General features: G+C 43.3%; 1 protein-coding gene across 4 annotated transcripts; it reads right to left on the bottom strand.

Moving 5' to 3' along the window:
* Positions 1-699: 699 nt before the first annotated feature.
* On the bottom strand, positions 700-13,426 carry Ankra2 (ankyrin repeat family A member 2). 4 transcript variants are annotated; one of them, XM_051172452.1, is made up of 8 exons: positions 13,341-13,426; positions 8,993-9,373; positions 8,102-8,260; positions 5,710-5,774; positions 2,570-2,647; positions 1,967-2,092; positions 1,399-1,465; positions 706-952 (listed from the first exon to the last, which is right to left on the bottom strand). In XM_051172452.1, exons 2-8 carry the CDS (start codon positions 9,279-9,281, stop codon positions 819-821), a joined length of 918 nt encoding a protein of 305 aa, XP_051028409.1. In that variant the 5' UTR covers positions 9,282-9,373; positions 13,341-13,426; the 3' UTR covers positions 706-818. The 4 variants fall into 4 exon arrangements, with proteins under 4 accessions (XP_051028411.1, XP_051028409.1, XP_051028408.1 ...); XM_051172451.1 differs by having other exon boundaries at positions 709-952; positions 2,570-2,667; positions 5,709-5,774; XM_051172453.1 differs by having other exon boundaries at positions 815-952; positions 1,399-1,530; positions 2,570-2,667; positions 5,709-5,774.
* Positions 13,427-16,282: the final 2,856 nt, after the last annotated feature.

Below are 16,282 nucleotides of genomic sequence, written 5' to 3'. Positions count from 1 at the left end.
AATTTTCTCAAAGTGTCAAATTGTGGTACTTGATACAAAGACATATTACCACTGGTACCATAAAAGTTTACATGCAATAAAACATTAATTTATAATTTTAAATATATAGTAAAACACATTTATTTTAAAAACATTAGGATTAATTTTATTATAGACCAGTGAATTATCCAGAGGGATATTTATTAGAACTCAATAAAAACCATCAGCACTGCAACTGAGGTAAAATGTACACGTAAACAAACTACCGCCTACACCGACCGGGGAGCGAGGAGCTGGCAGGTGGCACCTCTGAGGGCTCTGTCACTCCTTGATGCTTTGGAGCAGCTTCAGCAGGTGTGACTCAATGGCCTGTTGAACTGCAAAGACAGGTCATCAAGGCCCTGGCACAGAAACAAAGCAAAACCAAACGAACCAAAGGCCAGTCTATAAATTCAACTTAGCTCTGGTAGTCTGTAAAATGAGGTATTTCTAAGTAGGACTGATTTGTAGTGTGAGGACAGCGTGTGCCAGTTACTCTAAAATTAAAGCTGTTCCTAACTCAGCCACTGCCCACTGTGCTAAGGTACTATTACAGAGTACAGTGCTGTTACATAAATATGTTTTTATGGAAACGTTTTTTAAAATTTTGCAAATACTGCCCAGTTTCCTTCCAGTAACTATTTGAGGTTATAAAAAAAAAAAGTGCAAACTAAATGAACCCATTTCTCAGCTCTACAGGGATCTGTTTACTTTATGCTCCATTAAAGCATATGCCTGCAGTTAGGATAATACACTGTTTTATGTATGAAGGCAATTAAAGAGCTTTGAGCCACTGGCATTTACCATACATAAGGCTTTGCTAAACGAAGCCTGAGAGCTCTAAAGTACTCACCACTTCTATAGCCCAAAGCTACAGCTAAATCCATAGAATTATATCCGGAGTCTGTTTCAATTGTTGGGTCAGCTCCATTTTCTGTATCAAAACAGAAAAATCTATATAAATAAAATGACAATGAGAATGCCTGGCTGTTGCTGGCTCTCATGCAATGGCTCAACAGATCTTTGACCAACATGCTCTCACAAAGGCCTGAGCGCAGGGGAAGATACCCCAAACACCCCTAGCATAGCTGAAAGTCATACATGGCCAGACAAAGGTTATGCAGGAAGACACTGCGTCCAGAGAGCAAAAAGAGTGGAGTCAAAGGTGAGCCCAGATATGCAAGGGAAGGGCAACAGCTGCATTGCAGAGGTGGAGTGTGGGGGAGCTGCCTCTCTCAGGCAGGGGTGTGCTAACGGGAACCCAGGGGCACGCGCCAGCTGGGTAAGGAAACCTGACAATATGTACACTCCTCCTAACAGGAAACACTTAAAGAAAACGCTCACAGCCTCTTCCAAGTAAGCGCTGCAGTCACTGCTCACCTAGCAGCATCTTCACGCACTTCACGTGGTTGCCATGGACGGCGTAGAGCAAAGGTGTCCCTCCATTCTGCGGGAGGAAAAGGTCGTCAGCATGTCCCAGTGAGCAAGAGTCAACCACATGCTGCTAAGGAACTGGGCATGTAAAAGTAGTTTAAAATAATATTAATATTTTGTGAAAAATATTTAAATCCCAAGCAATAATTGAATCTATGACATTAACTTGCTCATCCCAAGTAAGTACGTTTTTTCTTTCAAGGCCTTAATAAAGCTTATGTCTCCCTGAAATCAATTAAATCCTAAAAATTATTACAATAATTGTATTTATTTAATTTTCTTTTGAGGCAAGGTTTCAAGTAGTCCTGTGGCCTTGAAATAGCCACGAACCAAAGCTGATCTCTTGAGAGTGGTATACGTCAGCACGTGATTTATGAGGCACTGGGGCTCAGACCCAGCCCTTGCACAGCAGAGGCGCAGCCCCTGTCGCAGCAGTTTGTTCTCAGACCCAGCCCTTGCACAGCAGAGGCGCAGCCCCTGTCGCAGCAGTTTGTTCTCAGGGTTGCGGACTCACCCAGTCATACTCGTTTACATCAACTGCACAGTCAAGCAGCATTTTGACAATGTCCGTGTAGCCTTTACTACAGGCCAACGACAGGGCGCTTTCTCGGCCTTTTCCTAAAAGCTGCGGATCCGCACCCTGTCATGGGAGTGAACATAAGGGACTTTCAATTAATTTAAATAAGAGCACTTGTCTCTGTCACTACGATTACAGTTTAGCCCTGAGGCCAGGCCGTGTTCTAGGGCTAATACGGAAATAACAGAAATGTGATTCACATGCTTGTTACCAAACTGCCTGATGCCTGCCTTCCTCCCTCCCCGCAGCTGCCTCCTTCACTCTGGAGAAAGTCCCAGCTCCTCCCAGAAGCCTTTTCACTGGGACCTGTTGACAGTCTGCTCCACTCAGAGGGACTGGACATCAGCTGCTTCTCACTGCGTGGCCTAAGATTGTCATTGCTTTCCCAGCTAGGCCCAGGCTCCTTGGGAATGTTAAAGACATGACTTATTTTGTACCTTTCGTCTTTATGTCTAGCTAGGTGCAGATGCAAACGCTGCACCAGAGACATAACTGAGCTTAAGAGACTGCACATTCACATTTTCTGAGCATTTTCCTTACGTTCTGAAGCAGGAACTCAACCACGGCTATTTGCCCGTGCGCTGCAGCCCACATCAGGGGAGTAAATCCTTCTTCATCCGTGTGATTGATAACATTTTCTATTTAAGAGAAAAGCAAGTTTTGCCGTTTAATTAAAACCACATCTGAGTTTGAACCCACTGGTATTCTAAAAACTTATAACTCAGTGAAGTTCAGTGAGCTTCTGTTTGGAGTCTGAATGCCCTGTTGCGACTTTCAGTCTGGGCATGTTAAAATGTGCCGCACTGTACAAACCTGGGCCCATGGAACACATTCTTTAACGAATAAGCACCACACACAGTGTCATGTTAGCTTCAGGGCTGTCATCATTGGTCTCGGGGACAGGAGATCCAAGACAGAATTCTGGCTCTTTCATTTTCTAGTGGGTGGTTCTGGGCAAGCGACTTAACGTCTGCTAAATACAAATCAGTAGCTTGCTTATCTGGACACGTGGATGGGAAGATCACACCAAAACGATGTGTGACAGCGCTTAGCATTACCTGAGTGTACACTTAAAGCTTCAGCATCGGGCGCGGGCTGCCTCCCCCCCTGGCTGGCATGGCTGCCTGCGCTTTTCCTGCATTCGTGCGGTTGCTAGCGTGCTATGGAGATGAGAGAACCTCAAACAATGCCACACAACTACAGCGTCAACTGCACTTTATTCTCTAAGTGTAGCCTAAGAGTCACAGGCCGCACAGCTCCCAACACTTAGCTAGCAGGCTGAACATGAAAGTTCTACTTTTAAGCTGGGTGCGGGGGCGCACGCCTTTAATCCCAGCACTCAGGAGGCAGAGGCAGGTGGATCTCTGTGGCTTCCAGCCAGCCTGGGCTACACAGTGAGTCCAGGATGGCCAGGGATACACAGAGAAACCCTGTCTCGGGGGGAAAAAAAGAATAAAGTTGTACTTAAAAAAAACCATTTACATTTTTAAATTGTGTGTATGGAGGTTGTGTGCGTGTATGTGAGGGTAGGTGCTGTGGAAACAAGAGGCATCAGAGCCCCCGTGGGCTACAGGTGGGTGTAAACTACCTAATGTGGATGCTGGAAATCGAACTTGGGTCCTCTGCAGGAGCAGCACCAGCTCTTAGGTTCTGACCCGTCTCTCCAGCCCCCGACACTTAGGAGCACTACATTGTTGCTGCAGAGCATCTGGGTTCCCAGAACCCACACGGATTGCAACCATCCTAACTCTACTTCCCAGTTTTAACCTCTCAGGCATCAGGTATACAAATGGTGCACATACACACACAGGCAAAACATACACACACGTTTAAAAAAAAAAAAAGATCTTCAGTATGCTTTAGTGGACAACTGTCCAAAATATTAAATGAAAAAAAAAAACAACAAACCACATTGCAGTGTATGTAGTATTTTCTTGCTGTGTACCTAATAAAAGCACATACATATTCTAAAGTATAACCCTAAATGGGATTTTTTTCTAGAAAAATTTCCTGAAAATACAAAAAACTCACAATGTTTGGAGAAAAGTAAAGAAAGGTAAAGTTTCCTTTCTTTCTTTTCTTTCTTTCTTTCTTTCTTTTCCAGATAGGGTTTCTCTGTGTATCTCTGGCTGTCCTGGACTCACCGTGTAGACCAGGCTGGCCTCCAGCTCACAGGGATTCACCTGCCTCTGCCTCCTGAGTGCTGAGATTAAAGGTGTGCGCCATCATGCCCTACTCCCTTTTTTCTATTTTAAAATCAAGTGATTTTACTTGTATGGGTGTTGTGCCTGTGTGTATGTACATATTCTACATGCGTACTGGTGCCCTTGGACGCTAGAAAAATGGCATCAAAGCCTCTGGACCTGGAGTTACAAATGGGTATGAGCTGACATGTGGGTGCTGAGAACTAGACTTGGGTCCTTTGGAAGAATAGCCAGTGCTTTTTTTTTTAATTACTTTTCTTTTTTACAGGTGAATTCTTTTTTTAAAAATTTTATTAATTTATTCAGATTACAACTCAATTGCCGTTCCATCACTTGTATCCTCCTATTTCTCCCTCCCTCCCACTTTCACCCTATTCCCCTCCCCTAGGTGTATGACCGAGGGGGACCTCCTCCCCCACTATATGGTCATAGGCTATCAAGTCTCATCTTGGTAGCCTGCTTATTCTTTCTCTGAGTGCCATCAGGCCTCCCCAGCAAGGGGAGGTGGGCAAATATGGAGCAGCAGAGTTCATGTCAGAGTCAGTCCCTGCTCTCCACATTAACTGTGGAGAATGTCCTGTCCATTGGCTAGATCAGAGTAGGGGTTCGATGTTTACTATTGTATTGTCCTTGGTTAGTGCAATAGTTTGAGCAGACCCCTCTGGGCCCCGATCCACCCATCATGATGTTCTTCTTGTAGGTTTCTAGGACCCTCTGGATCCATCTATTTCCCCATTCTTCCATACTTCTCTCACCGAGAGTCCTAATAGGATGTCCTCCCCTCTATCCCACTTTCATGATAAGTGAAGACTTTCATGGGACGTGCTCCTTGGGCTAGTGTCCAGATATAAGTGAGTATACACCATTTGAGTCTTTCTGCTTCTGGGTTAACTCACTCATTATGATCATTTGTAGTTCAATCCATTTGTCCACAAATTTTGGGAATTCCTTGTTTTTTTATAGCTGAGTAGTATTCCATAGTGTAAATGTACCACAGTTTCTTTATCCATTCTTCTACTGAGGGACACTTAGGTTGTTTCCAGGTTCTGGCTATTATGAATAATAGCCAGTGCTCTTAATCTCAGCGCCATCCGAGAGCCCCTCATTTTTGCTTTTTGTTTATTTTGTTTTTGGTTTCTTGAGACAAGGTGTCTCTGTGTACATTTATGTATCATTTATGCTGTCCAGGAACTCACCTTGTAGACCAGGCTGGCCTCAAACTCACAGAAATACTCCTGCCTCTGCCTCCCGAGTACTGGGATTAAAGGCATGCCTAACACCACCCAGCAAGCCTCAAATTTTATACTTTGTATTACTTAAACTTTTCCTTTTTTGCTATTCATTGGGTTATGTGTTTGGTGAGATTATACAACTTCTTTTGTCCTTATAATTTCCTATACAAAAATAAAGCAAACTAACAATTCTAAAAAATTCAAAGAATATTTAAAATATAACACTTAAAACTAGGTCATTACCTTGTTCAATACGGGTAGCCAGGTAGAGCATCTCTCCCTGAGCTGCCAACTGGTGAACAGACAAAGCTGAAACAAATATAATGATAAAATTCTTCAAGTGCATCTGGTGGGCAACAGCTATTGTCCCATGGTGAAGTCGGTTTCTTTTCCAAAACAAACCCCATCATTTTATCATTTATGCCTAACAAAGTATCCTAATATTATGGATCATATTCTCTGAGAACTGAATCATATAATAATATAACATCTGCAAGCTACTATTTTTGAGTAAAATTTCCAAAAGAGTGATTTAGGTGCTTAAATTTTTAAAATGCTACTTCTGATTCCAAACTTCTGAAGAAAGTCCCAAAAGACACAACAGCACTCCTTTCAGTTTTCTTAGTGATCCCACTGAAGACTAACTTGCTTTTCCCGAGAGGGTCTCACCATGTTGCCTAGCCCAAAGTTGAACATGTAGGCTCAACTTTCTGAGCAGCTGAAACTACAGGATGTACCATCATCGTTCCTAGCCATTCAAACTCTAAACACAGTTTTGTTTTTGTTTTAAGGATATTATTATTATGTATACAGTGTTCTATTTGCATATACACCTGCACGCCAGAAGAGGGCATCAGATCACATTACAGATGTATGTAGAGCCACCATGTGGTTGCTGGGAATTGAACTCAGGGCCTTTGGAAGAGCAGTCAGTGCTCTTAACCTCTGAGCCATCATGCCAGCCCCAATACAAGTATTTTTTAAAATTTATGAAAGTGAGTGTTTTGCCTACAGTATCCACAAAGGCCGAAGTGGTCTTAGATCTCGTCTATGCAGAGTCACAGGGGGTTGACAGCCACTATGTAAGTGCTGAAAGTCCAACCCATGTCCTCTGCAAGGGCAGCCAGTGCTCTGTACCATTGAGCTATCTCCCCAGGCCCCTAAATATGTTTGTTTTGAGGTTGGCTAGGTTTTCTTAGCATTAGGAATGAGTTCATAAATAGAAAAGTGGCCTTGCAAAAAATTAAAAAAAAAAAAAAAAAAGACTGCCTCGCTATGTAGCCCAGATGGCCACATAGACTCCTGATCAGCCTGTATCAGTTTCCTGGGTTCTAGGATTATAGGAGTGACCACCAAGGTCGGTGAAAATAAATTTATGAGTGGAGGGTTAGTTGAAGCTAGTTAGCACATTAATGCTGGCTGGCTGATTAAGCATTTTTAGTCATAACATGGGAGACAGTCTCTAGCTTTTTATTTTTTTCAGCAGAGAAAATGACCCCTAGGTGAAATTAGAATGCTAGAGGAAGACTCCTCCTGGCTCAACTGCTACCGTATGCAATTCTAAAGTCTGGAGGGATTTAAGTAAAGACCACGATCTCACCAGGCTTTAGAATACATTTACCTTTACAGTGTAGTTTCAAATGTAGTTGCTACCATCAACTTGTTAGCTGGTTTTCTCCCATTCAAACACTCACGCTTCATTGAAGAGTTGTTAGCTGAGGTAAAGGAACTTGATCCCCTATATACCGACCTCGCGTCAAAGTGTTTTAAAGGATGGTTTCATGTTTATATTATATACTAATGAAATGTTTCAGTAGAAATATTTAGCTTTTAGTACAGAATTCTTTCACTCTTTCTTTCTTTCTTTTTCTTTATTTTTTGGTTTTTTGAGACAGGGTCTCTCTGTGTAGCCTTGGCTGTCCTGGACTCCCTTTGTAGATCAGGCTGGCCTCAAACTCACAGCAATCCCCCTGCCTCTGCCTCGAGAGTGCTGGGATTAAAGGTGTGTGCCACCACGCCCGGCTCTTTTTTTGGTTTTTGAGACAGGATTTCTCTGTGCAGCCCTGGCTGTCCTGGAACTCCCTCTGTAGACCAGGTGAAGCTCAAGGCGATCCACCTGCCTCTGCCTCTGTGAGTGCTGGGATTAAAGGCGTGTGCCACCAGACCCAGCCACAAAACTATTTCTTTTTGTTTTTTGGGTTTTTTTTTTTTTTTTCAAGACAGGGTTTCTCTGTGTAGCCTTGGCTGTCCTGCCCTCACTTTGTAGTCCAGGCTGGCCTCAAACTCACAGTGGTCCACCTGCCTCTGCCTCCCGAGTGCTAGGATTAAAGGTGTGCGCCACCACTACCAGGCTTAAGCATTGCTATCTTAATTTACTAAAAACAAATGCACAGTAACTCATTTCTTTATGGTAAAACTATAAATGTTTTAATAATATTTCAAACTATGTTTATACTCAGATATAACCAGAAACATTCAAACATAAAAACATTTGAAAACGTTTCAGCTTATTAAAATGATTAATGTATCACTTAAGTTTTCAAAACTAGAATATTTATTTAGTGAAACTAGTATTTCAAATGCAATCTCCCAATCTGCAATTGCATTAGTTGATTACACTCTTAGGGTATACTTACAATTCGCCAACAGAGGTGTGGTAGAGACTTCATTTCCCCTGTGCTTGTTGGTTAAAGTCGTTGATTGTTTTATGGGTGAGAAATGTTTTGTTGTGGAGGGGGTGTAGACATGCCGTACTTGAATTCCGGGAGAAGGCGATGTATGGATATTGCACTCAGCTAAGTAAAACAAATTAAAATAGTAGTTTAATGACAAAGCATTATTCTAAATGTGTCAATGTTCTCATGAAAAAAATGTATGAGGCTTAACAGCATTGGTTCAAGCGTTTATCAGGTGATATTAATTTTACATTAGTCTATACCACTACAATGTAAGTTCTTCAAAGAAAAGTATTAATCTTGATCTGAGACTAGTTTTAATATTCAACAGATCATTACAAAGTAACTTTATAGCATGCTGACAGACCATTGAATTACAGTATTAGAAGCTGACGTAAATTAGTCATGAAACAGGAAATGTGTAACTAATTTTGAAAAAGGGATATTTATCTATTATTTTAAAAGATACAACTAATTAACCTAGTTAGGTTAATTGTAATAAAAATCAGGGGAGGATTTTATAGATTGATTTTACTGATTGATTGAGACTGGGTCTCACTATGTATCCTTGGATGCCCTGGAACTCACTATGCAGATCAGGCCAGCATTGAACTCACCTGCCTTTTCCTCCTGGGACTAACTAAAGGCATGCGCAACTACACCCGGCTTAGACAAGGAATTTTTTTTTTTTAATCAACAGAAACTTATTGTTGGTTTCTGTGAGATTCTAGAAAATCCTTTTAAAAGATGACTTTCAAGCTTTTCCTCAGCTCTGAATCTCATGATAGAGAAAAACAGAACGAAATCAGCCAAATGAAAGTGAATGCAGGGAGTTGTACCATAACTTTCAACCTTTAAATAGGACAGATGCCACCTCCAGGTCAGAGTTCACTTGATCTTGAATGTTTTTACTATCCTCTTCGTTTAAGGACTTCACAAACCGAGAACACACGTTCATATCAAATCGGTTTGGCAGGATGAACTTCATTCCCATGGCTACACCCTGAGCTGACCCTTCGTCTGAGCTTGGGTCCAGCTGGTGCTCTATCTTGATGTCTGGCATGCCAGAGAGACCGTAGTTACTGGGACACTCTTCCATCATCAGCTGGGCCCCAATGTCCAGATTTGCAGACATAGCCATCGTTTCAATAATTAAAACATTTCTTCATGATTTCCTCTTGGTTTTTCAAGGGTGTTTTCCAGTATATTCTTGGAATTGGGATAGTAAAATACCTGAAAGAAAAAAATAGAAAATTTAAGGTAGCATATTAACTTATATAAATGTATACATGCAATCATTTTCAACTTTGCATCCAAACAGTGCTCTCGTAAGCCCCCTTACATAGCAGAGAGTACACCATATTTAGAGGTAGGTAACCTGACTATGAATCCAAGCTTTGCTAATTATTAGCTGTGTGATGTGTACAAGTTACCGAACCTGAGAAAGTCTCCTTTGTAAAATGAGAGACTGTCTTTAATTTACAGATCCTGGAAAGGATGAGGGAAATATGGAACACTCCAACACTATGCTGCAACACATTTCAGTAGTTTCTCCCCTTTCCTATATTTGACTATTGCCATATGTTTAAAGATCTGGCTTCCAAAAAATAAACATTTATATTAAAACAGTAAGCCATTATTTGAGATTCGTTTTTGAAAATGTCATTTCTGTAAAAGGTTTTCAGTTTGAGCTGAGATATAACCAACTTGTAGCCTAGTTGATTAACACTGTTTTCTATAATACCCATTATTCAGACAGTGAAGCACCTTACAAATTTTATTTTAATAATTAATTATTATGGGCTGGAGAGATGGCTCAGAGGTTAAGAGCACTCACTGTCTGCTCTTCCAGAGGTCCTGAGTTCAATTCCCAGCAACCACATGGTGGCTCATAATCGTCCATAATGAGATCTGGTGGCTTCTCCTGGCCTGCACACACACATGCAGGCAGAACACTGTATACATAATAAATCTTTTAAAAATTAGTTATTATACTTATTTATTTTGTTTGCATGTGTGTGGGAATACATGGACCACAGCATGCATGCAGAAATCAAGAAGAAGCATTTCAGGAGCTGGTTGTCCCTTTGATTATGTGTGTCTCAGAAACTGAACTCAGGCCATCAGGATTGGCAGCAAGTGACTTGGGCCACTGAGCCATCTCTCTGGCCCTACAAAATTTATGTTTGAAGAATTAAAAGTATATTTATCAGCTTCTGTTCAGATTAAGCATAAACAGCTTGATGTAAGTTTTAATGAAAAGTAAAATATGTAGATTATGGATTGATATCACAGGACATGTGACAATCCCAAATACACAGGCACTGGAAACAGGGAGGAATGAACATCCAGTTAATTTTTGTCATTTGACAGCATATGGCACCTTGGACATTTTGAAAGGGTACTGAGTGTGTGATGTAGAATTACATGGAACTAAAAGAGAAAAGTGAATTGGTGCCATATGCCATTGTTCACGGTTTTAGAACCATTTCAAAAAGGGGAGGCAGAGGCAGGTGGATCTCTCTGAGTTCGAGGCCAGCCTGGTCTACAAAGCGAAGTCAAGGACAGCAAGGCTACACAGAGAGACCCTGTCTTGAAACAAAACAAAACAAAAAACAAGCAAAACAAATTTTCAAAAGATTGATTCTGCTGGGTGTGGTGCAGCCCTGGAGAGCAGGAGCACCAGTCTTCCCCGCAGACAAGCACACCAACAGGTTATGCAATACTAAATAGGCAGGTGGATCACTGTGAGTTTGAGGCCAGGCTGGTGTACAAAGTAAGTCCAGGACAGCCATGGCTACACAGAGAAACCCTGTCTCAACCCTTCCCCCGCCCCTCCCTCCAAAAAAAGGAAAAAAAAAGAAAGAAAAAATTCCTTGGGCCAGATAGTGGTGGTGCACGCCTTTAATCCCAGCACTCGGAAGGCAGAGGCAGGCAGATCACTGTGCGTTCAAGGCCAGCCTGGTCTACAAAGTTAGTCCAGGACAATCAAGGCTACACAGAGAAACCCTGTATCAAAAAACCAAAAAAAAAAAAAAAAGAAAAGAAAAAGTTCCTTAAAGAAATATTGATCCTTATTACAATCTTCTGAGTAGAATGGACAGGTAATTTACACACACACACACACACACACACACACACACACACACTTTTTTCCCAAGACAGGGTTTCTTTGTGTAGCCTTTGCTGTCCTAGACTCACTTTGTAGACCAGGCTGGCCTGGAATTTACAGTGATCCGCCTGGCCCTGCCTCCCGAGTGCTGGGGTTAAAGGCGTGCGCCACCACACCTGGCCGGGTAATTATATTTATCTCAGTGGAAAAGGAAAGCTCCTGAATTCTGAAGAACATCCAGCTCTACCAACTCCATCACTGTCGTCAGTATATAACCAGCAGTAAGGGAATCCAAAACTTTCAGGAGAGAGATGAAGACACACTGTAGTTACAGGAAGTATCAGCTGTCAGAGTCGTTAGATTTTTGTCAGAAGGCAACACAAGCAAAGCTAGTTCAGTGACTAGACAAGCGCACAGTGTGACTGTTTCTAAAGAGAGAACCATGTCATCTAGGTATCTGGTGGGTTGAGTGGGGCTCCCGGCATGCCCCACCTCCCACTCCCTGAGAATGCAATGCCATGTGAGTTTTTTAATGCTTGTTTGATAATCTCTTGAAAGCTTCCTTTCAAGCTCCTGCTAAGGGGAAAAATTCGCAGATGGTGTCTTTTTGAGACAAGGTCTCACTTTGTAGCTTTGGCTGGCATTGAGCTCGCTATGAGCTGGCTAGCCCAGAGGGATGGATATTCCTTCCTGTGCCTCTGCAGTGCAGAGATTAAAGGTGTGCACCATCTCACCTGGCTAAGGCCACTCCTGGGAGCCACCGCACACAAAACTACCTGGTGCTCCATAGATAGTTTCTGATTTTAATTTCAATTTTTGATATTTCTTCTTCACATTTTCTAATTGGTACTTTATTCTCAGCATCTCCTAATTAGATGCGCTGGATACGCAAATCATGAGTTCCCCAAGACTCAATCATTTATAAGATGCTGTCAAAATAGCCTTTTATTTTATTATTATTACTAATTTATTCACTCCACATCAGTCATAGTCCCTCCCTCCTCTCCTCCCAACCTCCCTTTCCCCTCCCGCTTCCCCTATTCCTCAGAAAAGGGGAAGCCTCCCTTACCCACCCACCCTAGCTCATCAAGTTGCATCAGGACTGAGTGTGTTCTCTTCCCCATCAGGGAGAAGTGATCCAAAAAGCCGGCAACAGAGTCCAAGACAGAGACAGCACTGCCCCCTCCCCTACTAGTGGGCCCATATGAAGCCTGAGCCAGTCATCAGCTACATACATGGGACCTCAGGAAACTGAAAAGCCTCTGTAAGGCAAAGGACATTATCAAGAGAAAGAAAAAGCAGTCTTACAGATTGGGAAAAGATTTTCACCAACCCTACCTCGGACTAATAAAGGGTTAAAGAAAGAGTTCAAAAAAAATTAAACACCAACAAACAAAATAACCCAACCCTAAAATGGGGCACAGAGCTAAACACAGAATTCTCCATAGGAATCTCGAGTGGCTGAGAGGCACTTAAATGTTCAACGTCTTTAATCATCAGGGAAATGCAAATCAAAACAACTCTGTGATATTTTACACCTGTCAAAATGGCTGAGATAAAAAACAAAAAACCAAAAAACTCAAGTGACAGCACATGCTGGCGCGGATGTGGAGAAAGGGGAACACTCCTCCATTGCTGGTAGGTCAAACTTGTACAATCGTTTTGGAAATCAATCTGGCGCTTTCTCAGAAAACTAGGAATGGCTCTGCCTCAAGCCCTGTAGTGTGCTTTGCGGCCGCTATAGAACAAGCCAGTGTTTCAATAGACTGAATTACCAGTCTTTGAAGGGAGAACAAGCAAGCGGGGACGCTTTATCTAGATTCTAGAGAGAAGCAAAGACTGTTGATACGCCAAAACCTAAAGCACAGGCGAGGGGGAAAGCGAGTGACAGATAAAGAGATGACGAGAACGAGTTAAGAGAACGGGTGGGAAGGCTCACCTGCCGGAGCCCTGAGAAGGGAGCGTCTAACGCAGGCAGTGGGCACAGTCCCCAGTGGAAGCTAATCGCAGGGCCTCCACGGTTTTCCTAACTCTTGAAATTGTCCAGCGAGGGGAGGAAGGTGTAATACAAAATGAAAGACGTCTCACAGGCGACAGGTGTCGGGGCGGGCGTTCCCGCTCTGTCGCCTCGGGCTGAAACCCGCTCTCGCCCGGCGAGCGGATCGGGGTGGGGGGTGAGGGACAGGTCCGGTGGGTGGCACGACCGCCCAGACCGCGGAGAAGGCTCGGGCCTGGCAGGGCCAACTGCGGATCGGTCCAGATCCTCAAGCCTGGCCTGATTCGGGCCGAGACGTCACTTCCTATTCTTTTCTTCTGGGAAAAGGCCAGAGCGTTCAGCGAAAGCAAGGGCACTTCTAGGGATTTCTTTGCGCTCCGCAGCCCCTTCGGAGAAGTAAGGGTCACCTCAGTTCCGGGTCACCAGAGGAAGGCCCGGACCCCTCCCCGACGGCTCCGCCCACCAGGGCACTTTTTTAAAGCTCTTGCTTGCGCGATGCTCCTGCGCACGCGTCATTGCGTCATCGCCTTGCGACGCGCTCCTGCGCCTCTGCGTTTCCGGCTCCCGGAGTGTCCGCGTGATTTTGAGCAAGTGCTTCAGAGAAGTCTGCTTATAGGAACCTGGCGAAGTCTGGGGAGTCGTCCTGGGGATCGGGGTGCCTCGGCGGACCCTCGGGGCCCCGCGGAGGTAGGCGATGGTGGCGTCCCAGGCTCTGCTGAGGTCTCACTGTGCTCTCTGACATGCGGGACGTGCTGCTCTGGGGTTTCCCTGGCTGATCACTGAACTTATCTGCCTCCGAGGGCCCTTGCGATTTAATTTCGACCTAGACTTTGCTCCTCTGTAGTCGTCTCCTAGCCACCGCTCTCAGTCCCTGGAGCAATCTGCTCTTCTTCAAGGCCAAGGGCAGAATTCCGAGTTAATGATTCGAGAATGGCCGAGTATCCGTCTCCCTCCGCACCACGCTTTACTCCTTTTATGCCCATCGTCTCATGTTATGCCTAGAGACCCCGCTGAAATGGCATGCTCTTTCCAGGTAGAATTAAACGCCTTCCTCTTCCATATTCTCGGTACTCTAATGACGTAGTTTACTTGATCACACCCTGTGTTGTAGTAATGCCTGTTATTCAGTGAGTCGCAGTTTCTTAGGCCTTGACTTTGATCCAGTTTTCCTTCCATCCGTTTTCATAGCGTCTCACTATTTACGCTGTCTCCCCTCGCACGTCCCACCAATGCAGGCCACTGCTACTTCTCACTTCTTTCCTCAAAAGACTTTTATTTCTTGAAAAATAGACTTAGGAGGCACTCGTCCTGGGACAGATCTCTTCTGTTATCTCTTTTTTGTGTATCTAGTGAGATAAGATTTTTTTTTCCCCCAGATGAACGTACTGCTTCATATACAGTGATTTGGCTTGGAATTAAGTGAAATAGGCCTTGACCTCAAAGAATTCTGTTTTCTTTCACAAACAACAACAACTAAAATTGTGTTTGTGATTATTGCACAGTTGTGAAATTTGTGAAAAAAAAATTTTTGTTATGTAATTAACTATAGAATATATTCTATTTTGCCTCTTGGCTGGCCAAGCCTAAAATATTTACCATCTGGCCCTTAATGGAAAGTGTTTGTGAACATCTGCTGCATAGCATTGCTCTTATTATAGACCACTATGGGTTTTGATTTTATTGTTTTCCTGTAGGAATTTGCATGACCCTTCCTTCCTTCCTTCCTTCCTTCCTCTCTCTCTTTTTTAAAGATTATTTGAGTACTTTCCCAAACAAATACATACAATGTACTGTTAGGTTTAACTGGAAAGAGAGGTCATTACAGTGCAGTGCCATAGTGTGCAGTGGCAGAAAGAGAGCCGAATAAGATTATAGGAGAGAACACTCGGTCTCAGAAGGCAGAGAGGGGTGGGCGATTTCCTGTGATGACCTTACATAGGAAGTAGATGGAGAAAGGGCATTCCTGGCAGAGAGCGAATATGATGTGTTTTGTGAGCCGTAAACATTGGTAATAGCAAGAGGCAAAGCTTAAAGGCCAAGGCGAGGGGACCTTCCATGCTAAGGAGCTAGGACTTCATTTTCTGGGCAGTGTTGGGTTTTGTAGCAACACTGGTAACTGTTTGGAAGATGGGTGTGGTAGTCCTGGAAATGGTATTGCTTTTATTTCAATAGGCAGAAAGACAAGTTAACAAAATTGAACTGGGGTCAAGTGGACTTGAAGTATAGAAATATTTGAGAGAGTAAGGGCTGAGGAGATGCCTCAGTGGATATAGGGAGGCAGAATCCCCAGCACCCAGGTGAAAAGGAGTGCTTGGGATTGTGTCTGTAATCCAAGTGCTGGATGCAGAGATAGAAGGATTCCCCCAGGCTTGCTAGTCAGGCCCAGTAGCTAGGCCATATTGTCAGTTGGTGAGTTTCATGTTCAATGTGAGACCTTGGAGAACCATGGAAAAAGACTCTCTGGCTCCTGCACACACACTTCCATACAAAGAAATACTTGAGAGATGACATCTTGATACTTCTTTGAGGTTTAGGGATGTTGAACAAAGCTGAGTCTAGATTCCTAGGAGACCACGCAATCAGTTGAAGTATTTAAAGGTATAGATCATGTCTCTTTATTACTTTGTAGTCCCAGAGCTTTGTATATTTTAGGTGTTTGACTGAATAGCAAAGTTTCTCCCTTGAATCTTGGTTTGCTCTGCTCCATCAAAATAGCAATTAGAATATGTTGTACTGACTGCTTTGCAGTATGTCGTCCTATCTGCAGGCAGAGTAGATGGGGAGTCGCATCCCTAGAATTTTTGGTTTTTCGAGACAGGGTTTCTCTGTCTTAGCCTTGGCTGTCTTGGACTCACTTTGTAGACCAGGCTGGCCTCGAACTCACAGAGATCCACCTGCCTCTGCCTCCCGAATGCAGGGATTAAAGGCATGTGCCACAGCGCCTGGCCGCATCCCTAGAATTATTCATGATAAACTTGACTTGAATACTTCTGGGAAGATGTTTTGTTTTTATTACATGTTAAGAACTTTAACT

This window comes from Acomys russatus, chromosome 30 (assembly GCF_903995435.1).
Source record: "Acomys russatus chromosome 30, mAcoRus1.1, whole genome shotgun sequence".
Taxonomy (NCBI): domain Eukaryota; kingdom Metazoa; phylum Chordata; class Mammalia; order Rodentia; family Muridae; genus Acomys; species Acomys russatus.
This window is presented reverse-complemented; position numbering and strand designations above follow the sequence as displayed.